We start from the raw sequence: 27,952 nt of genomic DNA on the forward strand, positions 1-27,952 counted from the left end.
AGAAGGTTCCTAGATACAAGGTAATCACAGAGGTAAAAAGTATAGTAATATAACTGTGTTGGTTATGCAAAACTGGGGAATGGGTAATAAAGAGAATATCTATCTTTTAAAACAATAACAATTCTATGGTAGACTGTCCCTTTAAATACACTTTTGAAACAGCTATAGCTTTTATTAGAAGCATTTTTGCTAATACATGTATTTCACAAAAATGCTTCTTTTCAAAACTGAAATGCATCCAGGTAGATTTCAATTTTGGCTGGAATGTCCCTTTAATTTTAAGATTAGTGTTCCTTTAAATGATCTGCTGAAAATGTCTGTTCCAGCTTTTCAGCAATGTTCAAATCTGTTGAACAATTAGAACAGTATTGTGAAGGTGGGGAATAAATAAATTGTATATATATATATATATATATATATATATATATATATATATACGGAATAATGGCAATTACAGGTAAAGTAAGCAGAAGTGTAAAAGTTCACTTTACCTTTACTGTGAATGTATAATAACCCTTGCAGTGTGTTCCTTTACCTGATTATGTGACTAGAGGCTATGTCATTACTGTTTACAATATATTAGTAGTTGTTACATGTACATAAAGAGTTGAAAACATACAATTAGTAAGCCCAGGTCATTCTTATTTAGGACAGTGATAAACAGGGAATACATATGATAGTTGAAGCCCCACTAGGTTGATTTCTGTTATAACTAACTATGGTCTGGTAGTGGATCTTTTTAGGAGATGAGCTCTGCCCTAATATGCATGCTATTTTTAAAGGGATGTGAAATACAAAAATTTTCTTTAAAGATTAAAGGGTCATTAAAGTCATAATTAGACATTCATGATTTAGACAGAGCATACCATTGTAAACAACTTTCCCATTTACTTCTATTATTTAATTTGCTTCCTTCTCCTGTTATCCTTTGCTGAAAAATGTATCTAGGAAAGTTTAGGAGCAGCAAAGAACCTAAGTTTTAGCTGCTGATTGGTGGCTGAATATGTATACTAATTGTCATTATTTAAACATCTTAGGAAACTTTAAAAAATACATCTACATGTTATTCTCAGACTAATTTTTCTTTAAATTAATCATTCTATCTAGCATTTATTTAGTGTTTAATGTCCCTTTAATGTTTGATTTACCTTGTAATTTCTATCAGAGCGTACTTTATAACGAAATCATGCATTGTTGAACATGGAGAAAAAAATCAATTAATAGTTTGTGATATTTTATTAAGTCATTTAGCAAATATGAGGTAACAATCCAACTCCATAAAAACGTTTCTCACCTGACTTATGTACACAAATTCACATATATTTTAAAGTGATGGTAAACTTTTCACTTTTTATAATCAGATCGGGAATGTTAGCGATTTTTTAGATGGGGTATAATTCATCAGTTGTAAGCAAGATGCGCTATAATGTACTTTTTAATCTAGCAGTGCTATTCTAATACACCACGCTGCAGTTGCCCACTTCAAAAGTAATTTATTTTTTTGCGGGTAAAGTTTTGAAATGTTCTCCAATCAGTGCTCTAGCCCTACGGCACTTTTGTTGCAGCTAGATCACCGATTGGAGAAGAGTTCGAACCGTTAGCTCACCATAATAAAAAAAAAAAACGTTTGCAGTGCGCATGAGGTATTTCATATCTACATTAAAAAGTAAGTTATAGCATATCTGGATTACAACTGATGAATTAAACTACATCCAAAATATTCTTTCCATTCCGGATCTAATTATAAAAAGTGGAAAGTTTACCATCACTTTAATGGCTAATTTTATAGAAAATGAAAACGTCTTGATAAACTTTTCTAAAGGATTAGAATATAACCAATGAATAGATGTTATCTCTGTATTGAGTTTGCAATATTTTATTATGTTAGGTCACAATGGCAGTAGACTACGTTAAATGGACATTATACACTAGATTTTTCTTTGCATAAATGGTTTGTAGATCGTGATCCATTTATATAGCACATACAGTTTTTTGGGTTTTTTTTATGGATAGTTTTGCTTATTTTTAAATAACATTGCTCTGATTTTTGAAAGGTTTAGCAACACTAATGACTCAATGAAATTAGTATCATTCCATTGGAATAATTCGCTATCTACCATTGTGTTTTATAACTGTGATATTTCTAAGTTGCCCACCGATCCCTGAAATAACACTGACTTTACCAAACGTTTCCAAAGTTTGAAAAGCAATCTGCTTGGTCCCTCACTGAGTGTTCCCCTGCGGCGTCAACAGCAGATCAATTTACATCCCCAGGGCTTGTGTGCTACACCGCACTGCACGGGTTAAACACCCGGGTACCTCCCTCTCTACATGTGATGCGCGCTGCTCCTCCCTCCCTGCCTGTGTGATGAGTATGTCCGGGCCGCACCAGGAGGGGCGTACTGTACCTCCTGGCCGGTCCCCGGGTATATATCTTGCTGTTGGGGCACAACATGCAGTGGATCTCCTGAAAAGGTGCAAAGGAGGTGCTGAGACCTGCATAGCAAGGGGGACATAAGTAGCCAAATAAACTTGTATTCACAAACCGGACTTGCATTACAGCTTATGCAACCTCTTGTCTAGCACTGTGTGCACTGGCCACCTAGAGTGCATTCAACTGCCACTTTATTTTGCTACAATCCCAAACCAGGCACAACCTGGGCAGCTACACTGCGGGAACTTTGCACAGGAGAGGGACACTGCAACTAGACTGGGGCATTTGGGGCACATTTGCATTGCACGTTTCCTATTGGATTTTGCAGACTTTTTTGTTGCATACATTTTTTTTGTAGCAGGATCTGCCTTATTTTTTAATTGCATGATGAATATAGTGTTGGAGTTGTTCGTGGTCACTTTTAAGGTCCTGTGGGCCTTTGTGTTGGCCGCAGCCAAGTGGCTGGTGCGCCCCAAAGAGAAGAGTGTGACCGGCCAGGTGTGCTTGATCACTGGGGCTGGCAGCGGACTGGGGCGACTCTTTGCCCTGGAGTTTGCTCGGCGTCGGGCTCAGCTGGTGCTGTGGGACATCAACAGCCAGAGTAATGAGGAGACAGCGGGCATGGTGAGGCAGATCTACCGGGAGCTGGAGGAGGAGGACGCCTTGCGGCGGGGTGAGTTCTGATGGAAAGGGGGTTCTGCAACTTAATGGAAGTGTCTCTCCAGGGTGGGCCTCTTGACAATGTCATGTAAAGCGACTGTTTACCCTATTTGCGACTGGACTACTGTATTGTGTAAATTGCAAGTTTAAATACCCCGGGGGTATAATTCCAGGGGGAACCCTTTTCTGTAATTGTACCTAGAGAAACACATTGGGCTGTTTTCTACATTTTATTTGAAACCCTTTTACATATGTAGCAGTTCTAGAATGTTTACACTCATTTTAAAAATACTAAAAAAAACCAACCCAAAAAAGCATGGTTTTCGGATAGGAAAATAAGTGTGTACTGAGACTGCTTCTGCCACCGGTTATCTAATCAGCTGGTGCTTGTCTAATGTCTGCCCAAACTCTGCATGCTCTCTGTTTTGTTAAACATTACCTTTTTCTACTTACAATTCGTGTTCTAGTTTTCATTTACAAAAGGCTTAGTTTGTATTGTACCAAGTAGTTTACAGTTTGATGCAGGAAGTGTTTTTTTTATTCTTTTATTTTAGCAGATTTTGTGCTTGTGATTTTTGCCCCTTGAGTCCTTAAACTTTACAGTAGTATTATAATCTAATTAGTTTAGGAATTCTAGTATGTTTTATAAACAACTGTACGTGCCAATCTACTTATATTAATACAATATCATAAACATTTAATGTTTTATCTATTCTATGGTTCAGTGCTGCATACCCTTACTGAAGAAAGCATCATTCAAAAGTGAAAATCCGCATAATCACACTTAATCCTTCAGAATTTGCAATTTACTTCAGTGGATTTGCCATATCCTTGTAGGAATTTCATGAGACAAATTTATTTATATAATATTGTCAATCACACAACCTCTTTCAGACTCTATTTACTACCTGCCAACAATTCTGCAGTTTCTAAAACGTTCTTATTGCTGGTGTGATTAACTATTCTACATTTAAATTTCCTTTTCTCAGATTGTGATAGTACATTTTAAATAAAGTACTCTCTGAGCATGTGCTGTGTTTAAAATGCTGGTGCACGGAGCATACTTAAATACACTTTTAAAACGGCTGCAGCTTTTATTAGAAGCATTTTTGCTAATACATGTATATTACAAAAAGGCTTCTATTCAAAACTGAAATACATCCATGTGGATTCCAATTTTGGCTGGAATGTCCCTTTAAATATGTGGGGGTTTTTTTTTGTTTTTTTTTTTACTTTATATTCCCCATACTTACTGCACTTGTTTCTTTGATCAACATAAAATAAAGGTTTGTTTTGTATCCCGTTCTGTATGGTGATAAGCCATTGACTTTGTGGTTGGTATAAGTAGTAAAGATTATGTCACAGAAAAATGTCCAGTAGTAATCAAGATAAGAATGTATAAACCTTAAAAAAAAAAAAAAAATAGGCTTAAAGGGACACTAAACCCACATTTTTTTTTTCCTTTTTATGATTCAGACAGAGCATGCAAATTTAAGTAACTTTCTAATTTACTTTTATTAATTTTTCTTCGTTCTCTTGCTATCATTATTTGAAAAAGAAGGAATCTAAGCAGCAAGCCAATTTTTGGTTCAGTACCCCGGATAGCACTTTTTTTTTTTTTTTTTTATTGGTTCTGTCCAATCAGCAAGGACAACCCACAGGTTGTTCACCAAAAATGGGCCGGCATCTAAACTTTCTTCTTTTTTAAATAAAGATACCAAGAGAATGAAGAAATTTTGATAATAAGAGTAAATTAGAAAGTTGCTTAAAATTGCATGCTCTATCTGAATCGTGAAATAAAAAAATTTGGATTCAGTGTCCCTTTAACTGTTTTGATAGCATGTTTATTGCCAAACTGATAGCATGGTAGCAATAATAACCAAATCCATAGACTGAGACTTTTGTTGCTGCTAACAACATTTTTTTTTTTTAAAGGGACATAAAGCCGCAAAAAAAAATTAAAAAAATAATAAAAAAATCTTTGAAGTATTGTTAGCATATACTTTATTTAGCTAACCCCGGCAAAGGGGTTGAAAAACATAGTTTAAAGTTGGCTTAAGAGTGGCAATGCTTAAAAGTCCAGAGCTGAACATAATCACTGAGCCAATCAGACGCAGCATATGTGCATAGCTGTCAATAACCAGCTAAGGTTTGGCAGTGTATTGTTGCTCCATAGCTGACTGTATTTAAAGTGACAGGCTACACTAAAATTGTTATCGTCTTTACTACCCATTCCCCAGCTTTGCAGAACCAACATTGTTAGCTTAATATACTTTATAACCTATAAACCTCTAAATTTCTGTCTGTTTCTAAGCCACTACAGACAGCCTCTTACCACATGCTTTTTTTATTATTAGCTTTTTCACGAGACTGCTAATTCATCTGTGCCATATAACATTGTGCTCTCTCCAATGTTATGCAAGGACACATCACTAATTGGCTAAAATGTAAGTCATGTGATAAGGGGGCTGTCAGAAGAGTCTTAGATACAAGGTAATCAGAGGTAAAAAAGTATATTGATATAACAGTGCTGGTTATGCAAAACTGTGGCATGGGTAATAAAGATTTTTTTTTTTTTTTTTTTTTTTTTTTTTAAATTTTGAAGTAGACTTTCGCTTTTAACTCATTTGCTGAGGATAAACTGATTGGTATAGGCAAGCTTATTGTTGCTTTTATTCCCTCTTTTTACAACCAGCATGTGATCTTTTCCTGAGTTGTGAATGAGTACCAGTATTACAATATATTAATTCTTATGTTTGTGTCTCCTCTCCCCCCTTTTTCATATGAGCAGCAGGCAATGCCACAGAGGAAGAGGTGCTGCCTTGCAACAATCTCCAGGTCTATACATATACCTGTGATGTGGGTAAACGTGAGAGCGTCTACTCTACAGCTGAGAAGGTCCGAAAGGAGGTGGGAGATGTCTTTCTGCTGCTCAATAATGCTGGAGTTGTTTCTGGACATCATCTCCTGGAATGCCCTGATGAGTTGATTGAGAGGACTATGATGGTCAATTGCCATGCTCATTTTTGGGTAAGAATAACACCCATTTTATGTTTCTATTATCTACAGCCATTCATATTTGAATAATACGTTGTGAGGATGTGATTTTTCGTTAGTTAGCTAAATATCAGATATACCACAGTTCTGTATAGCTGTGGAAATACATTTTGCTGTTTAAAAAAAAAAAATCCATGGGCTCCAAATTCCTGCTTCAGTGCTATAGATGACTCAAAAAGGGACATTGTACCTTTCAAAATGTAGGCCTAATTGTCTACCAGTAGAGCTGTGGGAGTTGTTCTTATTAGTCAGTAGGCATTATATGTAGGATACAGCTAATAATGCAGTGGGGTTCCATATCTCAATGTGTAAATGCAGTTTGGGAGTCCCCGTGTGGCACATGCTCGCTTATGTGAACCTGCAATTTAAAAAGATGTGGTCATAAGATCACGGATTCCGAACATCTCCCCCACCTCAGATGTGTTGGAGTTAAATGGACACTGAAGTCAAAATAAACTTGTGATTCAGATAGAACATGCAGTTTTAAGACCCTTTCCATTTTACTTCCATGATCAAATTTTGTACATTCTTTTTATGTACACACTTTCTAGGTTGCATACTCACATAGTATTCGTATACTAGTCTGTGATTGGCTAATGTCTGTCACATGTTACGGAGGGCAGGAAAATGGGAGAAAAAATACATTTGACAGAAAAAAAAATCTACTGCTTTTTTTTAACATTCAGAGTAGGTGTTATTGCATTGTCGTCTTATTATGCAATTCTACTGTATTTAGTGGTCCTTTAAACTATGCCACACTGATGCTTCTGGGATCATTGAGAAGCTCTGACCTCATGCAATTGGGGGCTGCACATTTGCTTGTGCAATGTTAAAGGGATAGTAAAAAATTACAGGATATTTCTGCTGTGTTGATATAAAACAACAGATCAGCCAAGTTTTAACATTTTTAAAAACACGTTAAAGGGACAGTATACTGTAAAATTGGTTTTCCCTTCATGTGTTTCCAATTACTTTTTTTTTTTTTTTCCCCCAGCTGCAGAGTATAAAATGTATGAGATTTTCTTTTTTAAGGCTTATTTGTGTATATAAATTAGCTGATTTTGTGTTTTGAAGCCTGATTAAAAATGGGTTGAGCTTGTAGGTATAATCAGTTCTCATTACTTTATCACATTATGTACATATACCTGCTTCTTTATCTTCTATCTGTCCATAAACCTATCACCAATACTTGGAGAAAACAATGGAAAATTAACATTTTATTACCTCATCTCTTCTATAACCCACTGGGAGTGTTGACACAGCTTGGCCTTGAGGCCAAAAACTTTCAGGATGGGTGGGGATACCACAGGCTAAATAAACCTATTTCAAATGCCAATATAAGGGTAATGGAAATACTTGTAAACAATTTAATACACTCCAGCAGGTAAAGTCGATCATTGGGAACAAATTAAAAGGGAGACTTTTTGAGTAAACTGTTGCTTTAAAGGGCCATAATACCCAAATGTTTAAACACTTGAAAGTGATGCAGCATAGCTGTAAAAAGCTGACTAGAAAATATCACCTGAACATCTCTATGTAAAAAAGAAAGATATTTTACCTCAAAAGTTTCTCAGTAGCCACATCCCATTGTAAAGGACTTCTAAGCAGCAAATTAGTATGTCTGTCCCGGGACAGCGGAAGGAGCGAGCTTGCGTGCACTCATCTTATTTCCCTATTCAGCTTAAGGAAGTTTACAATGAAATATCATGAGATCACAGTAAAAGAGTTCATGACCTCAGCACTGTTGATGCTGATTGGCTGCTGTTCATTTTTAAATTTTTTTTTTTTTTTTTTTTTTACCTGCAGTTGAGTATAACTTTTTTACACAGAACTTACTCTGCTGAGCTGAGGAAATTGTGAGGTAAAATATCTTCCTTTTTTACATGGAGATGCTCAGGTGATATTTTCCTTTCAGCTTTTTACAGTTATACTGCCTCAGTTTCAAGTGATTTAGCATATAAGTTTTATTTCCCTTTAAGTTATGGGAATTAGAAATTGCTAAATTACATGAAAAAGAGGAGAAACTAAACAATGAAAGTATATTGCAGGCACGTGCACACTATTTTTTTTTTTTTTTGTCTGTATCAACAAAGAAAGTTTTGATGTAATGTTACTTTTTCACATACACAAAATAAAATAAAAAATACTTTTAATGGTACATGACATTTTGTACTTATACCTAATACTGACTTATAATAAAAAAAGGTAAATCTCGTCCAAGTAACTAAGCCTGATATTCTGACAGTTGTCAGCTGGGGTATAGTTCTTTACAAACGTAGATGGCGGCCTAGAGAGGTGTAGTTTTAAAGTGAATGTAAAGTTTCATGAATGAGTGCCGGTTTTTAAAATTACTATTAAAAACAGGGGCACTTTTTCATGAAACTTTACATTGTAGCATTTTTACAAATGCTTACCTTTTTCTTCAGCAAAGCCGGATCGGCGATCCTCCGCCAGCTTCTCATGCTGTACTTAGTAAAGCAATGACAAAACCGGCTTCCTCCAATCACAACGTGGCCTCACGAGATGGACGCTCTGGGGTGCACGCAATGATTGGAGGAAGCCGGTTTCATCATTGCTGACGTAAGTACAGAGGAGCTGCGGGCGGGGGGATCGCTGATCCGGCTTTGCTTTGAAGAAAAAGTTAAGTATTTTTAAAAATTTTGCTGCAATGTAAAGTTTCATGAATGAAAGTGCCCCTGTTTTTAATAGTATTTTTAAATACCGGGCACTCATTCATGAAACTTTACATTCACTTTAAGTTGGATAAACTAGCAGGGCAAAGGTTGCGTTAGTTTGCCTTCAAATTCTATGTTTTGTGTAGCAGATTCTTATTCTAGAATTCTAATGTTAAGTGGTTAGACACATAGGTAAAATCCTATAGAGGAGCCACAAATATTCCAACATACATACATACATACATACAAATGTCACTTTATATCATATCAGAGTTGCAGACAGAATTATATTTTTTTATTTTTTTTTTTACAAATTATTATAAATGACCTAATAGAATACATTTTAATTTATAATTCAGTTTACCAAATTGGTGTAGCTTTTAGTAACCCGATTGTCAATTGAAAGAATTTCCTGTAGGACTAGTCGGGTCGTGACTTCTACATGTCTTTTACTTAAGTTGTATTGGTCAAAAAGAAATGCTATAAGATTAATGGTGACTAGCAAACTGTGGGTATAACACATAAACAAATTTTACTAAAAAAATTAAAAGAACAGAAAATTAATACTGATATTCATCTAGGCTACCATTGGCCAATCGGTGGCCCAAGGACTACATATGGCCCACTGCACTAGTTATTGTGTCCCCAGGGAAAAACTGAACTTAAACTAAAAAATTCATCTGGAAGGATGAGCACAAAACTAAGGGTACCCTGCAACCTTATCTAAATCTGGATTTGTGCCACTAATAATTTTTTTTTTTTTTGGCAAAATATTACTTGTTTAATAGCCATTTATTTATATGCAGCCCTTAAAGCTTGTATAATATTGATCTGTGGCCCTCATTGACGGTGCCTGCCTACTTTCACTTGCTCACTGTATAGGAATGCTGAACCGTCTTGCTTTTGGACAAAGCAGTATAGCTTATAGGAGCTGCTTGCTGTAAAGATTATAGTGGATGAAGGTCTAATAACGCGTGTGTTAGAAAAGCCTTGTATATTTGAATGACCATGTTAATATAGGCACTGTTTTAACTCTGATTTGTGAATTCTGAATACAATTCTCATTTGTTATACAGGGCCCCCATGCAGAAGCAATGTTTGTTTCATAGTGTTTTTTGAAGCTTGACTGATACTTTCAGAGTACAGTATTTCATTGTATATAAAGAGTGCTGGTATCAATCAGAATTAACATTTTTCTATTGTCTAGGGCAGTGATTTTTAACCTTTTTTTTTTTTTTTTTGCCGTGGCACACTTTTTACATTAAAAAATCCTGTGGCACACCACCATCCCAAATTTTAAAAAAAAAATCACACATTGTAGCCTAATACAGCATGTGTGTGTATATATATATATATACACACACATACTGTATGTATTGTGCTGTTATGCCATGCCTCCTACAAACTACCCCTGCACTGGGAGTAAAAAACAAGCAAAGTTTTTAAAAAATGTCACACTGTTGTCAGTCTGCTGTGGCACACCTGAGGATCTCTCACGGCACACTAGTGTGCCACGGCACACTGGTTGAAAAACACTGGTCTAGGGCAAGGGTAGCCAACTGGTGGCCCTCTGCATTAATCTTTGTGGCCCTTGGGAGAAAGCAGAACTAAGAATGTGTAGCTTTTTTTTTCCAGGAGTCACAAAAAAAAAATCTATGTTTAATTAAGAAATTGGGTTGGACAGCCCAAACAACAGCAGATAGAGGCTACAATGCAACCACACCTATATCCCCCTGTGGCCCTGCTGTATGATAACATTAGCCAAGTGGTGTTGTGTGGTTTATTAAAGAAAACAAATGAAGATCTTAATTGGTGTAGTTTAATAGCCAAACTCCACACACTGTATATGGAGGCGTCAAATGCAAAGGTCTGTAGCTTCAGAACATATTTATCAAAGGGTTTTAAGGGAACCTTGATGTGTTCTGGCTGCATCATCAGCTGACCTATTTTATTCAATCATTGACAGAGGTTCTGGGTATTTAGAGAATTGCTAATATCTGCAAAGGAGTTAAAAACAAGGATAAAGGGACATTGTACTGTACAATGTTTTCTCCTTTTAAAGTGCTCCTAATCTGTTCTCCCTGCTGAGTGTATTCAGTTGTTAACGAATAGTTCCTTTTTACTTTGTCTTTTGAAATAGCTGATTTTTTTTTTTTTTTTTTTGCCTAAACGGATTTTTAATACTACAATACTATCTTTAGAGGCAGCATCTGAAAACAACCTCCCAGGGATGAAAGAACACATCAAGTTTTCCATATTCCCATATTTTTTTATTTTTTTATTTTTTTTTTTAATAATATTTCTAAATAGTTTAATATATTTGTTGTTGGTAGAAGTGCATTTTAGGTGGACAGCAAGCCCAGTTGCACAGTTGTCTCTGAACCTGAATTTGGGTATTTGCATTTTTTTTATTTAAACCCTTCCGTCCCATACAATCCATTTTAATATTTCATTCCCAGTTTTAAGGTGTGTGTGTGGTGTTTTTTTTTTTTTTTTTTTTTTTTTTTTTTTAATTAAGTATTTTAAAAAAAATATATGTAAAGCAAGAGACTGTCTTTTTGTATAAAGAAATGATTAGGTTCACAAGCTACAAATACCCACAATTAGTACTAAACGTGTTGTAAAAAAAACTAACATTTGTATTACATCAGAATCTTGTGTCTTTCATTCCCAAATTTGCTGACTCAGTGTTTTGGCAGAAGGCCAATTTTACTAGCGAGCAAAATTCCTTTAACGCATCTGCTTGTTCAACACTTGCAATAAAGACTTATTGCATTTTTCAAGCACATATTGTAAAACGGCATAATTGGGAAGCAACTAGATTTGCCCTTTTATAAGGGTTTAATTTGTATTTTTAAGTTTGAAATGACCCTTGTAAATTTCTAAATCGGTGCATGATAACATTCAAAGAAACGAACAGTCAGCAATATTAAAAGAAATGTTATAGCCTCAAGTCTTCAGAATAGAGGTTGATTTATATTGGACTCAGGGCCTTTATAATTACAAAGAATTTTGTTCATGATTCAGACAAAGCACGCAATTACAAAGCAATTGTTGAGTATAGATAATGATTAAAGGGACACTGAACCCAATTTTTTTTTTCTTTTGTGATTCCGATAGAGCCTGAAACTTTAATCAACTTTCTAATTTACTCCTATTATCAACTTTTCTTCATTCTCTTGGTATCTTTATTTGAAAAACAAGAATGTAAGTTTAGATGCCGGGCCATTTTATGTGAAAAACATGGCTGATTGGTGGATAAATTAACCAACCAATAAACAAGTGCTGTCCAGGCTACTGAAGCAAAAAATGGCTGGCTCCTTAGCTTAGATGCCTTCTTTTCAAATAAAGATGGCAAGAGAACGAAGAAAAATTGATAATAGGAGTAAATTAGAAAGTTGCTTTAAATTGCATACTCTATCTGAATCATGGAAGCAAAAATGTGGGTTCAGTGTCCCATGAAGGAAAGTATAGAGCTAATGAGACCTTAAACTGCAATTTAAACCCCTATAAACTATTTAGCCAGAACTGAACAAAATGTGTTGGACATTTTCCCAGTTTTCCTGTGATTTACCATTGCAAATTCTGCTCTGCCCACCTAACTGAGTAGCTGGGAGCTTCCCTAAGGATATGCTGCAGTTTGGTTGATATATATTGCTACAAAGGCATTGCTTAGACTAGTGAACAGAATCATTTAGTTATCTTCTGACAGGCAAAGGAAAGCAGATAATACTTTTTTCTTTCATTTGTGCTCTTGTGAAGGATCATGAACTTTTGTATGCAAGGAAATGTAAAATAACTAATGTACATTTTATACATATACCACATTACTCAAAATTGAAAAAATAAACTCCTTTTTAGGGTTATTTGATATTGTAGATTTTATTGCATGTTAGTTAATTTTTTTTTTTTAATCTGGCTTGTGGGATTTGAATGCATGTTTTGATAAATTTGTGCTTTTACATAGTACCTGGATACTTCTTCATGGCTACAAGATCGGTAACCACAATCTTATGGTCACATTGGTGTCCACAAAGGGGTCAAGTATGTATGTATGTATTGTGTGTGTGTGTGGGTTTTTTTTATATTGAAGAAAAAAACACAATCCCTTTTTAGAAAAGCTTTATAACATAGTTTAGCTACAAAATCCTCATAGTTTAAAGGGGCAGTCTACACCAATTGTTTAAAAATAAAAGAAAATCCCTTTATTAACCATGGTTTTGCATAACCAGCACTATATAATTCACTTTTTACCTCTGATTACCTTTTATCAAAGCCCTTATCTCCATTCTTTTACAGACTTGCATCTTAGCTAATCAGTGACTCCTAAATAACTCCTCAGAAGTGAGCACAATTTATCTATATGGCACACGTGAACTAGCGCTTTCTGGCTGTGAAAAACTAAAAATGCACGAAGAGGCGGCCTTTAAGGGCTTAGAAATTACCATATGAGCCTACCTAACTTTCAACATAGAATACCAATAGAACAAAGCAAATTTTTATAAAAATAAATTAGAAAGTTGTTTAAAACACCCACTAAAAGGGGCTAAGAGCAGACCCCTGCATATGAATAGACCCATTATACAAATAAAAGCAGGCGTCTGTATACATCAGTATGCATCTAAAAGTTTGGGGCTTGGTTAGGAGTCTGAAAACCAGCACAATGTTATTTAAAAACAAGCTAATTTTATAATTTTTTACAAAAATACCCCCAGATGGGCTACATAAATGGATCATGTACAATACATTTATGCAAAGATAAATCTAGTATACAATGTCCCTTTTTAAGGCAGGGATGTTCCACACAATTTTCTTCTACACCTGTAGGGCTTAAGATTAAAGTGAATCTTTTAAGATTCCTCCATAGTTTACAGTATTATGTTATGCTGAAATGTAGGGCCAGGTGAACTTTACTGAAGGGCCACGTTGTGGACCATGGGCATTAGCTTGGTGATGCCTACTTTAAAGGGAACATTAAAGTGAAAACTATACAGAATATGACGTTTTAAATGACTTCCCAATTGACCTCTGTTTTTCAAATCCACTTTGTTCTCTTGGTATCCTTGCTTAAAAGCATACCTAGGTAGGTTTAGGGGCAGCAGTACACTACTGGGAGCTTGCGGGTGATTGGAGGCTGCACACATATGCCTCTGTTATTGGCTCACTTTGTGTTCAGCTTGCTCCCACTAATGCATTGCTCCTAATCGGCCTATCTAGACTTAATCCTTCAACAAAGGATACAGAGAGAGTAAATAAAATTTGATAATTGAAGTAAACTATATAGTTGTTTAAAACTGCATGCTCTAGCTGAATCATTAGTTTAATTTTTACTTTACTGACCCTTGAAGGCATCTAAAAGATCAACTGTACTTATTGTACTGGTGATTTTTGTTCCCAGAGTAGAATTTATGCCTCAATTGTGTTACTGAATCATTTTCTCAGCTTTCACCCTGTAACTGCAAACCATATGTCCCTTTAACATTTGGTCTTTAAGGGTTTTAATCTCCCAAATGAGAGGAAATTGACGTAAATTTGTGAAATATAATGAATTTGCTCCACTGGGCAAAAAACAGATGTGCACAAGCATCTCCCAATGTCAAGTAGCACCTCCTATGACAAAAGCCATCTGCAGCACGGATACAGCCAATTTCACTGCTAACTAGTTGATCTAAACTAATTTTTTTTCCCTCCTTAACAGCTGTAAGCTGTGGTACAACACACTACACATGGTTTGGTTCTCTAGTAACTCGTTGCTTCAGAACAATGACTATGTATTTGGATGTTTTCTGAGAAGCGTCATTTTTCCACCCATATTTTTGTCTAACGATATTTGTGGAATTTGTTATAGTTTATAAAATAAAAAAAAAAATCTTATTGCTCAGGCATCTCAATGTACATTTATTGATTTAGAAAACTGAATTGGAATTAGAACGTTTGCAAAATTAAATATACACACACACACAAATATTTTTGTATGTTCAACAGCAAGATAAACTATAATTTTTCATTTAAATTTTAAATACCAAACAAACTGTACATTAAAGTGGTTTTCTAATGCAAAAAATAATATAAAAACATACACAAGTTTAGAATATGTAATTTTTGCATAGGAGACTGAAGCTTACGATATGTTAGCTAATCTAGGTGGTGAGCCAATGACGAGTGGCACGCATGTAGCCACCAATCGGCTAGCTCCCAGTAGCGCATTTCTTTTCCTCAGCCTACCTAGGTATTCTTTTCAATAAACAATATCAACAGAATAACTTTAAAAAATGTTTTTTTTTTTTAAAGTTTTCAGGTAGAGCATGTAATTGTGTCCCTTTTAATTAGACTGTCTATTTAGGTGGTTTGCAATACCTATGATGTTACCCCGTTGGCTGTTAAGCAGTTGCTGATAATAAACATGGATGCTTCTGCGTAATACCCATAACTAAGGGCTAAAAATTCATAGCAATTGTTCACTGTTGTGTCTGACATTGAGTCCTTTATTTCTGTGGTATTTATCATGAGCTGCATTAGATCATAGTTGGCTAAGTATGCGCACGGTCATATTCTGGCATGTCCTTTCTGTACTTTTTTTTTTTTTTTGATGCCTTAAATAATTTCTGTCTTTAGTCATAACATATTACTTGTGCGTGACAATATATTGGCCACAACAATCGTAGTATTACTCATTTCTGGGCATGTAGATGTGTAGTAGTGGCCTGGCATCCGTTATCATTCAGATATCTATCTATAGATCTTTATCTGTACATACTTTTGAAAGTGTTGCATATGATTCCTCTACCTATTATTTTATTGTATTCAGGCATGGGACTTTTGGGTCCTCAATAGCAGACTCATCTTTCTGGACTGAAAATGTGGCTCCTCCAGTATTTTTTACTTACTCTAAAATTTAATTTAAACATATCAACCTCTTGTTGTGAATAATTGTCAACAATATAGTAAATACAAAGATAAAATTAACAGAGGTAAATTGCAAATTAAAGGGACAGTCTAGTCAAAATTAAACTTTCATAATTTAGATGGGGCATGCAATTTTAAACGACTTTCCGATTTACTTTTATCATCAAACTTGCTTTGTTCTCTTGATATTATATTTTAAAAACTAAACCTAGGTCAGGTCATGCTAATTTCCAAGCCCTTGAAGGTTGCCTCTTATCTCAGTGCATTTTGACAGTTTTTCACAGCTAGGCAGTGCTAGCTCATGTGTGTCATATAGATAATATTGTACGCTCATGTTGCGTTATTTAGTCAGCACTAAAATGCAAGTCTGTTTGAAAATAAGTTTATGTTAAACTGTCCCTTTTTAAAGAGTAATCCGAAGGGAGCTCAGGAACTTCAATGGATCCTTAGCCATCTGTCAACAGTTTGCAACAATGTTTATAGCAGCATTATACATAGTTACCAACACTGTAGCATTCTATTAACCCTTTTGTGTCTGGTTAAATTTGTCTACATCAGAACAACATTCCGATGTAAACAAATTTAAATCTTGCAATCGTGCATACAATCGCGAGATTTCAATGATGGGATTGGGTCAGGGGAGTGGGCCTACAACGCTAGGCACGCCCGCCATGACCTGATCCCATGCAGTTAGCGCTTCAGGACAGCAAAACGGCTAGGGCTTTCCACTAAAGCCCAGCGCAGTTAGGCCGGCATGGAAAGTCCTAACGTCTTTAAAAGATTAAATGTGTATGCTCTATTGAATCAATTTGTGTATTTTGACGTTAAAGTCCCTTTAAGGTAAATAATTTTACTTTGGTGTCCATTTGAAAGAATAGACAGTAAGGTCTGGTTTAAATTTGTGAAATAGTCAATCTATTTTACATTGACACTGTCACTGCGTGCTACACATAGGATGTAATTTCTTTGCCCGCAGTATTTGGCAGTTTACCTTCAGTAATTGCCTATTGCTTTTCTGGTGGTTAGGGGGTTAATTGAAATTACAAAAGAAAAACACACAAATTGCAATTTTAGCAGATGCTTGTTAATCTGGCTTCAAAAGTCATTATACTAAAATTTAATTATGAAAGTGCCCTTAGTTCACAATACATTATTTCCACATTTTCTTTACTTTTGCTTAATTTGTCTTGACAACGCAGCTGTGGCAGCCTTTTGTACTACTAAACCTTTCCTCTGTTTTGTTTCATTAAAAGTACCAAGAGAAAAGCGCAAAAGAATTTGGGGAAGGGGTGGGAAGAAAGTGCTATACTGTTAAAAGTTAATTTGCCATAAACTAAAACGTTGAACCAATTACTAAAGCTATGAAGTGACATGTAAACGCTTGTTTAGTTTCACACATTTGTGTCTAATAAGTAATTACTGTTGGGTGTTCACACACAACAAGTGTAACAAGATGCTGTGGAGATGGTAATGGACGGATTATCATCAGTAATAGGAGAATGAATCCTCATACCTGTACAGCTTCCAAATTAACTGACTCTGCACTTTACACCATAGAAAACGTTGTTTATTAACCACAATTTAGTTTTGTATACATACAGGGGGGATATTTTGCATTTCAGCCAGGACAAAGCATTTTTATAATTTGTTATATTTACAGGGGATGTGCGCACACTGCACTCAGACTTTTCAAAACTTTATTCCTAATATGTGAATGTTTTCGGGGGTTTCCTCAGATATTAGTATTTTGTATGTCTGAGTAAGGGGCTAAACCCCCGAAAATGTTCACATATTAGGAATAAAGTTTTGAAAAGTCCTGGTGAGTGCACTCTTCTTTTGCCTCTACATATCTATCTGTTGCACCCAAGGCATTTGTGACTTGTTATCTGGAGTGCTTGTCTTCTGTGTGTGTGTATGTGTGTATGTATATATATATATATATATATATATATATATATATATATATATATATATATATATATATATATATATATTTCTTCTATTCTATCATCTATCCTATCTTTTAAAAAATAATCCAATTTACTTCTATTAAATTTTTTTGTTTGTATCCTTTTGTTGAAGAGTATACTCAGGAGCAACAATGCACTATTGGGAGAATATTGTCAGATGTCACAGGGTAATTCTGCTGTTAATGTTTCATTTTGCGGTCACCTGTTTTTATCTACTATTCAACCATATGCAGAACATTACCACAATCTTGCATAATTGCAAGCTGTGGTATATCTTCCATGTGAGTCCCATTTGGTTGTGAACAGCAGTTTTCAGATGGTAGCTCTCTGAGAAATTGAATACATGTAATACAACTTCTGTGCGCTCACATCATGGGAACTGAAGAATACAGTTCATTGTATGCGCAAAAAATAGGATTTTCAAAACAAATTGAGACACAGATCCACAGAAGGAAGAAAAAAAGGGCAGTGTTTGTGGATCTTTGCTAATCCTATGCTGTTTACCAGCTGTCTGTCCTAAATGTGTGTTGTTCCCCCCCCCCCCCCCCTTTTGTGAAGGCTGGATTAGCTATTTAACACCTGCAGGCTTGAGCTGTAAACTAACATGTGAAAATCGTTAGACTAATCTTGACGTCTGCTTTTTTGGAATACACATACAGGATCTCAGTGAGGTGGATCCAGCTATGGTCAGCAACATCCACTTAGAGCTGTCTCATTGTTGGTCTTTCTGCACATTTTTCCCTGTTCTTCCTCCAGCTTTGTTCCTGAATTGGCAAGTGTCATAACGATGCTGTGTTGGAAGGAAGAACATAGAGCGATCAGAGAACTTGGTTTGGTCTTAAACAAACACAAGTTGGTTCTCAGGAGTTTGTTGATTAAATTACAATGATTACTCTGTGCTCAGCAGTTGGCATTGGCATAGTTAGAAATTACAGCAGATTTGATTTCAGGGGACACAGTGATAATCTTGTTAGCCAGAAATTAAGTATGCATAAAAGAATTACTTGGAAATCTTTAAAAGTGCAGGAAGATCAGAAGACTACCTGTTTTCTTTGGCTCTTTTTATAAGAACACTGCATCCTAAATGAAACCATTTGCTCACAAGGCACTGTAAAAACATGTAGTTATAGTAGTAATAATTTATATATAATTTTTATTTTTTTTCCCCAGATATTTACATTTATGGCAAGGCCTTCCACTGTTTACATATTTTTATTTTATAATTTTATTTATTTTTATTATGTAATTGATCATTTTAAAAGTCACAATTTAAAATCTCTGATGTACCAGGTTCTTTTTAGCGATTTAACAGTCATCTATTTTTATTTTATTTTTTTATTTTCCAAAACTCTCTCTTAAGCTGCAGGTGGACAAGTTCTCAAATAGAGAAACTATCTGCCTGCCAGAACCACGTGCAATGCATTTTCGTGGTGAGAGCTTTCTTAGGCAAATCTGCTCTTGTGTGCACCCAATTAAGCAAGAGCATTTGGGATGATGTGAAAGGATAAGAAGCAGAAACCGCTTTTAAAACTTATCTTTAAATCCTCTGCTTCTTGTGCGCTATAAAAAAAAATGTTTTGTTTTTTTCAAGTCCTGGGTTATCAGTTGCATCTTAAAGTTTATAAAATTTTGCACATTTCTAGACACTGTTATAGGACCCAGAAGTGATTTAAAGTTGTTAAAACAAATGTTTAATACAATCGTTCGTATGTATGTATGTATGTAGTCAGCCACCAATTGTGCAAGTTCTCCCACTTAAGAGGATGAGAGAGGCCTGTAATTTTCATCATAGGTATACCTCAATTATGAGAGACAAAATTTGGAAACAAATCCAGACAATCACATTGTCTGATTTGGAAATAATTTATTTGCATATTATGGTGGAAAATAAGTATTTGGTCAATATCAAAAGTTCATCTCAATACTTTGTTATATATCCTTTGTTGGCAATGACAGAGGTCAAACGTTTTCTGTAAGTCTTCACAAGGTTGTCACACACTGTTGCTGGTATGTTGGCCCATTCCTGCATGCAGATCTCCTCTAGAGCAGTGATGTTTTGGGGCTATCGCTGGGCAACACAGACTTTCAACTCCCTCTAAAGGTTTTCTATGGGGTTGAGATCTGGAGACTGGCTAGGCCACTCCAGGACCTTGAAATGCTTCTTACGAAGCCACTCCTTCATTGCCTGGATGGTGTGTTTGGGATCATTGTCATGCTGAAAGACCCAGCCACGTTTCATCTTCAATGCCCTTGCTGATGGAAGGAGGTTTGCACTCAAAATCTCACGATACATGGCCCATTCATTCTTTCATGTACACGGATCAGTCGTCCTGTTCCCTTTGCAGAGAAACAGCCCCAAAGCATGATGTTGCCACCCCCATGCTTCACAGTAGGTATGGTGTTCTTTGGTTGCAACTCGGCATTCTCTCTCCTCCAAACACAACGAGTTGTGTTTCTACCAAACAGTTCTACTTTGGTTTCATCTGACCATATAACATTCTCCCAATCCACTTCTGGATCTCTAGCATACTTCAGACGGGCCCGGACATGTACTGGCTTAAGCAGGGGGACACGTCTGACACTGCAGGATCTGAGTCCCTGGCGGCGTAGTGTGTTACTGATGGTAGCCTTTGTTACATTGGTCCCAGCTCTCTGCAGGTCATTCACTAGGTCCCCCCATGTGGTTCTGGAATGTTTGCTCACCGTTCTTGTGATCATTTTGACCCCACTGGGTGACATCTTGCATGGAGCCCCAGATCGAGGGAGATTATCAGTGGTCTTGTATGTCTTCCATTTTCTAATTATTGCTCCCACAGTTGATTTCTTCACACCAAGCGGCTTGCCTATTGCAGACTCAGTCTTCCCAGCCTGGTGCAGGTCTACAATTTTGTTTCTGGTGTCCTTCGACAGCTCTTTGATCTTCACCATAGTGGAGTTTGGAGTGTGACTGTTTGAACTTGTTATCAGTATAAAAGACACCTGTCCACAACCTCAAACAGGTGCCATTAATACAGGTAATGAGTGGAGGACAGTGGAGCCTCTTAAAGATAAAGATACAGGTCTGTGAGAGCCAGAAATCTTGCTTGTTTGTAGGTGACCAAATACTTATTTTCCACCATAATATGCAAATAAATTCTTTCCAAATCAGACAATGTGATTGTCTGTCTGGATTTGTTTCCACATTTTGTCTCTCATAGTTGATGTATACCTATGATGAAAATTACAGGCCTCTCTCATCTTAAGTGGGAGAACTTGCACAATTGGTGGCTGACTAAATACTTTTTCCCCCCAATATATATATATATATATATATATATATATATATATATATATATATATATATATATATATATATATATATATATATATATATATATATATATATATATATATATATATATATATATATATATATATATATATACACACAATTTTTTTTTTTATTGGACTAAGTATACATTTATAAGTTGACTCTCTTTCGGAAGAGTTCCTTCCTCTATCAAGTCTAAAGCAATATACTTGATAAAGGAGGGAACTCTTCCGAAAGAGAGTCAACTTATAAATGTATAGTTAGTCCACTAAAAAAGTATCATTGCTCAATGCAATACTCTTGTTATTTTGATATCTAAATCTCTGGACTAACACGGCTACTCCAATCAACTTATGTATATCTATCTCACCCAATATTTGTTTAAAAGAAATATGTTTATTGACATATGCTGAGTGTACAGATAATATGTACTAGTCACTGTTTGGAAAGAATTCAGATATCTTCAGGACCAATACCAGGACAAGAAATCTTCTTCACTCTGCACAGGAAATTAAAAGTGGTAGAGAAGACAAAAATAATCTAGAAAAACATCAATATATCAGGATCTTACCTCAAGTACTATACTGTAAATCCACTTTTAACATTGTTCTGAAGTTCTGTTTTTAATCACTGGAGAAAACATTGTGTGTGTATATGTGTATGTATGTATGTGTGTGTGTGTATATATATATATATATATATATATAATTTATTTTTGTCGGCAAATTTTGTTATGCAACATATATGTTCTCTGCTAAAATATACAATGCAGTAACATTTAAATGAAATGTTGGTGTATGTAATTGTGCATTGCTGTTTTCCTGCATTATACTTTGGACAAATAATGGGATGTTTAAAGAGACATACAGCTCAAATGTTTTGTCTTTCCTATTAAATATCGGCTATTAACTTTTTTTTTTTTTTTTTATCTTCTGTACTATATAAATGTGTTTAAATACTTGAGAATGTTAACAGTAGAGAGTTCATAACTATTTACAACTCTAAATTGAGGATGAATTGCTTATTGGCTGATGCGGACAACTCTCACAGCTCTGTTTGTGAACAGGGCAAAGCTCTCTAAGCATAAAAAAAAAAATGCAGACTAATCTCTTAACTACTTGTATGATAACTGTGCAAACAAAAAACAAAACTGTACCAACAATGTATTTATTTTTTCTTCCAAGACCACAAAGGCATTTCTTCCTAAGATGATGGAGATGAATCATGGTCACATTGTAACCGTTGCCAGCTCTCTGGGATTGTTCAGCACTGCAGGAGTAGAGGTTTGTCACTTTTGATTTTTCTTGTAGGTATGGGCAAATCTGTCTAGCAAAGACATTCAGAGGTTATTCTCACAGACCTATAAGCTACATTTGAAATAAGGAATTTTAAATTTGGTTTGAATAAATAAAATGTGCAATGCTGAGCAATTATTCACATTTAGTTTAGAGTGATCAAATGTACCCCGCATTCCCTTTGTTTTTTTAAAAAATAAAAAAAAATAAAAAAAAAATAATATGCTATAAACTTCACTTATCCCTACTGTAAACAACTCATTTTAGCCCAGGGTTGCCACACGGCCAATATTTTACTTGCGTAGCCAGTATTTTTCAGGTTCATAACGTGTGAAATTTATACACTAATTATAGAAAATAGGGGCTGATTTATCAAGTGTTGGGTGGACGACATCACTAAATGACGACAGCATTCTAGTGAAATGCTTGTGCAATGCCGCCCCCTGCAGATTCGCGGCCAATCTGCTGCTAGCAGGGGGTGTCTCATCCTGATCGGGATGATTGCTGTCCACCGCCTCAGGTGTTGGATAAGTTAAGGAACTGCTTCTTAACTTATGTTTCCAGGAACTGCTGCTTTCGCAGCTTGATAATTTGGCCCCCTTGTATGAATGAAACATCTCCTAAGATTGAGTGAATTCCATTTGATAGAAATGTTACAGGTGGAACCTGTTCTGCTATTCCAAGTGCTTTTTTACTATTATACCCAGTGAAAAGGGCTGGAAAAACAGGAACAGCAGACACTCCTTCCCTGCATATGAAAAGACAGATCTAAAACTTTGGGGCTTGGTTAGGAGTCTGAAAATCAGCACAATGTTATAAAACAAATAAGCAAAATGATATACACTCCCAGATTGGCTATATCAATGGATCATCTATAAAACATTTATGCAAAGGAAAATCTAGTGTACAATTTCCCTTTTAATGCACTTTGTCTAGAAGCTTACAAATAAAGTTATTAGAACAGGTAGCCCTCAGTTTACGCCGGGGTTAGGTTCCAGAAGGAATGGTTGTAAATCGAAACCGTTGTAAATTGAAACCCAGTTTATAATGTAAGTCATTGGGAAGTGAGGGAGAGAGGTTCCAAACCCTTCTCAAAATTGTCATAAGTAACACCTAATACATTATTTGTAAAGCTTTGAAATGAAGACTTTAAATGCTAAACAGCATTATAAACCTAATAAAATAATCACACAACAGACTTCACTTGCATTTTTCTGCAAACAATTCTTTCTATGCATTCCAATCTGGACTGATTTATAGACAGGAAGATCTTGTTCCTTTGAAATCTACTCGATAGCTCAGGTCTGGTTAAACTGATTAATTTCAGCTTGCTTGGCTGCACTGAAACACAAACGGACAGCTCCACCTACTGGCTATTTTAATAAATGCACTGCTTCTCAATAGCAGTCACATGACTGGAAAAAAAGGTTGTTATTCTGAAACGGTGTAAATTGAACCGTTGTAAAACGAGGGCTACCTGTATTGTAAACTGTCTTATCTGTGTTGGCTAGACAGAACCTTTTGATTGACTTTACATTCTTGGGCACCAATCAATTTGCTTTGACAAAATTTAGATACAATTTAACTCTGATAACGGACACCTACAAATAAGGTTTTAAATAGGGATATACCCAGATCTGTGTGGTTTGTTTTTTTGTATGGGGGGGGGGCTTCTTTTTTTTTTTATTTATAGATTTCCATGCTCCCTGCCCAAAGATTTAGTTGTAAGTTAATTTGAATAAATATCTCAAATAGTATTTACATTGTCCTTTTTCCTAGCTAAGTTACGTACTAGAAATAAAGTTGAAATGCATAATTCTTCGTAAATTAAAGAATAAATTAAGATATTTCCAATTCTGTCAATATTAATATTAAACTATTTTTACCTTGTTCATGAAGAATTTAGAATTTTAATTGTGTGGTTTTTTTTTTTGTTTTTATTTGGTCTGTCATCAAAGAATAAACATTTTATTTTTTTTAAATTTACCAGCATCATGTATAATATATCATTAGTTAATGAATATTTAGAAACAGATAATAAATATATTATTATTATTATTATTATTATTATTTTTATTTTTAGGATTACTGTGCCAGCAAATTTGGTGCTGTGGGTTTTCATGAGTCTCTCAGCCATGAACTAAAAGCTGCTGACAAGGATGGAATTAAAACCACTTTAGTGTGCCCCTATCTGGTTGACACAGGAATGTTCCGTGGCTGCAGAATTAGGTTAGTTTTGGTTATCTTGAAAATGGCTTAGAAATTACTTTGTCTAATTCATAATTTTACATTTCTGTACTGCAGACTCTTTCCAGAAACATTTTTCCTGCATGTAATGCCAAGACTGAAAATATTTATTTGTAATTTCATAATGAGAACTGGAGTAAAGATCCCAAAAACTTACTGTATCTTTTTAAATTATCATAAATGGGAAAACAACTTTTTAAGGTGCTTTTTTTTTCTCTGGTTTGTTAAGCTCAGATACTTTAAATTTTATTTTCACCCTTTGAGCAATTTGGATATGTCTGAATTCTTAGAAATATCTGTCTCTACTGAGCCTTTCCAGACAATGCGTAGTGGGCAACCGACCCAGCATTTTTTCCCAGGTGCACCTAATTTTTCTATCCCTGTTTATGAAGTATCAGGACAGTAACTGAGGAATGTGTAAATACATTTATTTGAAACCTTCTTCTTTTAGGAAAGAAATTGAACCATTCCTCCCCCCCTTGAAACCAGATTACTGTGTGAAACAGGCAATTAAGGCAATCCTTACAGACCAGCCCATGATCTGTACACCACGTCTCATGTACATTGTGACCTGCATGAAAAGGTAACTGCCTTATGCTGGAAGTATAGCAGAATGTGTAAAGGGACATGAAACAACTTGGTATCGGCATACAATTGCAAAATGTATTAATGTACCTGTGAATTGTGCAAGCGTAAAAATTAAGTTAACCTGTTAAATTCCATCATGGATGCTTATCATACACTCCCCCCCCCCCATATGTTTCTATATAGTGAAGTAGCAAGGTGTGCTTTTTGTATTCAGTAAAACGCAGTTTCAAGCCAACATGGACACACGCTCAGTACAGTGCTGAGACGTCACACGTGGCGTTGTAGTCCTTAAGTTGTTTGCAGATGCGCTCACATACACTTGCACTACCACTCTTAAATAGTAGAGCATGCATGTATTTGCGATATACACACTCTTGTGATGGCCCTCGGGAATAATGTATGCATGCTCACAATCCGCAAGCAGGTGGTGACTGACGCACAAAAACATAGTAGCAGAAACTTTCTGATAAGGGAAAGCGGATTGCAGTGTGAGAGTATGTATTAAATATTTATACAATTTTTATTTATTTTTTTTGCTTGCTTTCTTACTATAGTTTTCTAAAACATTGTTTATATGCCAATATCTTTAATGGTATATACTCCGTTCATCCTGCTTTATGACAATTTAACTATGCTAGAATATATCTAGTGATTTAATCTACAGAAGGTATCACTCTGGGGGACAAGCCTATACATTCATGGACTTTAAAGTAAATATGTTAAGTAGAGTTTATCCCCCCGTGTAAAAATGTATTTGTCTCTCCTTTTTGTAAGTTTTATAAATAATGTAATGCCTTTTAGAAGCAGTGGAAAAAATATATTTTTTAGGCAAGGCACATAATGTATAGCCAAACAAAATCAGAAAATGTGCGTTATACAGTCTATAAGCCCCTGACTTAAAAAAAAAATAGTCTACATTGTAGTGTTTTAGGAAATGTTTGAATGTTTTTATTAAATTAATTTTAATCTTTTTTTTTTTTTTATTAGGCATTCTTTATAGTGAAATTATGAGCTTTTTTTTCTTTTCTCCCCAGCATCCTCCCCTTTGAAGCTGTGGTCTGCATGTACCGGTTCCTGGGAGCTGACAAGTGCATGTACCCTTTTATTGCTCAGAGGAAACAGGCGACAAACAACAACGAAGCAAAAAATGGAATTTAGCCTACCACTTGTACTTGTATAATTGTCTTTCGTTTTTGGTTTTGCTTAGGCTGACACTTTTAACATGGACACCAACAAACTTTAAAGACTTAAATTTAAAGACTTTAACTGGGAGAGGCACTTGTGCGACTAAATAGCGTATGCTTTGGTCTTGATTACAGAATCATCTCCTGATCTTGTGGACTGAATTTATATGTGGCTTTTTTTTCCCCTTTTTTTTTTCTTTTTTTTTTTCTTTTTCATCTACACACAAACATACACACTGTAAATGTTGTTTGCAAATTTCAAAATGTGACCAGTTAAAAAAACAAAGCTTAAATGTAGCAATCAACTTGTGTTTTTTTTATAGTGCAACTGTATGGACAAGTAAACATTAGCAAGCTCTTTAGATGCACTGTTACACTAAACTAGTTTGTATTTTAAAAGGAACAAAAAAATAAAATAGAATTATTTAAGATGTTTGAATGGAAGTCAGCTAATCGACAACAGAACTAGAAGCATTAGTCGGCTTTTATGTGAGAATACGTAAATCTCCACGGCTGGTAATTTGCGATAGGCTTTCCCCATACAATATATTATTTATGCCTCTGATATGCAGTCTAAAGCATGCTTCCCACTTGGAAGGACTGCAAATTTGTCCTTTATCTGCACTCATGCTCTCATCTCTCTACACAAGAATAGCGTTTTCAAAGTATTAGAGGCTGCAGTGTAATGGAGGTGATGATATGGCAGCTTTCCATTTATGGACTCTTGAGATTTTAAGCGCTGCTTAAGGACAAATTAATAAAAAAAAAAAATTCTTTGTCATTTATTTTTTATCAAGTATGACATTGAAAAATCCTCACTCTACTTGTACGTGTGAAGTATATGTAAGGGTGTAAAAGATTATTATTATTATGTTTTGTTTTTCTAGTGTTCTAGAAAATAAACTGCTTTTTTCTATTTTATTATATATTTTTTTTTTATTTTTATTTTGTACAGAAACATTTTACAGTTGTGCCTTGAATTTAGTAAACTATATAGTTAGTAAGCATTGTAAAGTGAATTTCTACCTCTGTACCTAAATGTATACCATCTTGTAAATTTACTATAAAACTTCTTAGATTTATCTGTTTTTGCTGTCTTAAAGATTGACCAGTGTCTGGTTTTATTAAAGCAAATAATCTTAAATAAGAACATGGTGTAAACTGACATTTTTAATTGAAAAACAGTTTAACATTTGTTTTTACACCTATTTCCCCCCCCCCCCCATTATTAAATCACAAATGTTATCTGAGATGAAATGAAAATATTTCTGCACAAGTATTGAGCCATTTTTCTTTAGTGAAATGCGGTTGTTCTTTTCTAGTCTGCAATATAAAAATGGTTGGAGTTCTCAGAAATTAACATTATGTTAAAGTTTAAATTTATCTCTTTGGATTCAGGTAGTTATGGGTGATAAATCATTTACTTTTGTGAGTGTTGGTGCATAAAAAGCCAGTACTAAATTTGTTTAAAAAATATATATAATTAAGATTTTATATGTTAATTATTTGAAAACATAAGTAAGGGTGAGCGCTAAATCAAGCCGTTTGTGAAACATAAAAAAGTCTGAGGAAGGGGAGTGTGTCCCCAAACGTCATGCTTTTTCAAATAAAGTACACTTGAAAAGA

The 27,952-nt window shown here is 35.1% G+C and overlaps 1 protein-coding gene across 1 annotated transcript; it reads left to right on the top strand.

Moving 5' to 3' along the window:
- Positions 1–2,361: 2,361 nt before the first annotated feature.
- Positions 2,362–27,952, top strand: RDH10 (retinol dehydrogenase 10). The gene is made up of 6 exons (XM_053715128.1): positions 2,362–3,107; positions 5,886–6,124; positions 22,197–22,295; positions 24,391–24,536; positions 25,006–25,137; positions 26,177–27,952. Exons 1-6 carry the CDS (start codon positions 2,819–2,821, stop codon positions 26,298–26,300), a joined length of 1,029 nt encoding a protein of 342 aa, XP_053571103.1. The 5' UTR covers positions 2,362–2,818; the 3' UTR covers positions 26,301–27,952.

Source organism: Bombina bombina, chromosome 5 (assembly GCF_027579735.1).
Source record: "Bombina bombina isolate aBomBom1 chromosome 5, aBomBom1.pri, whole genome shotgun sequence".
In the NCBI taxonomy this organism is placed as follows: Eukaryota; Metazoa; Chordata; class Amphibia; order Anura; family Bombinatoridae; genus Bombina; species Bombina bombina.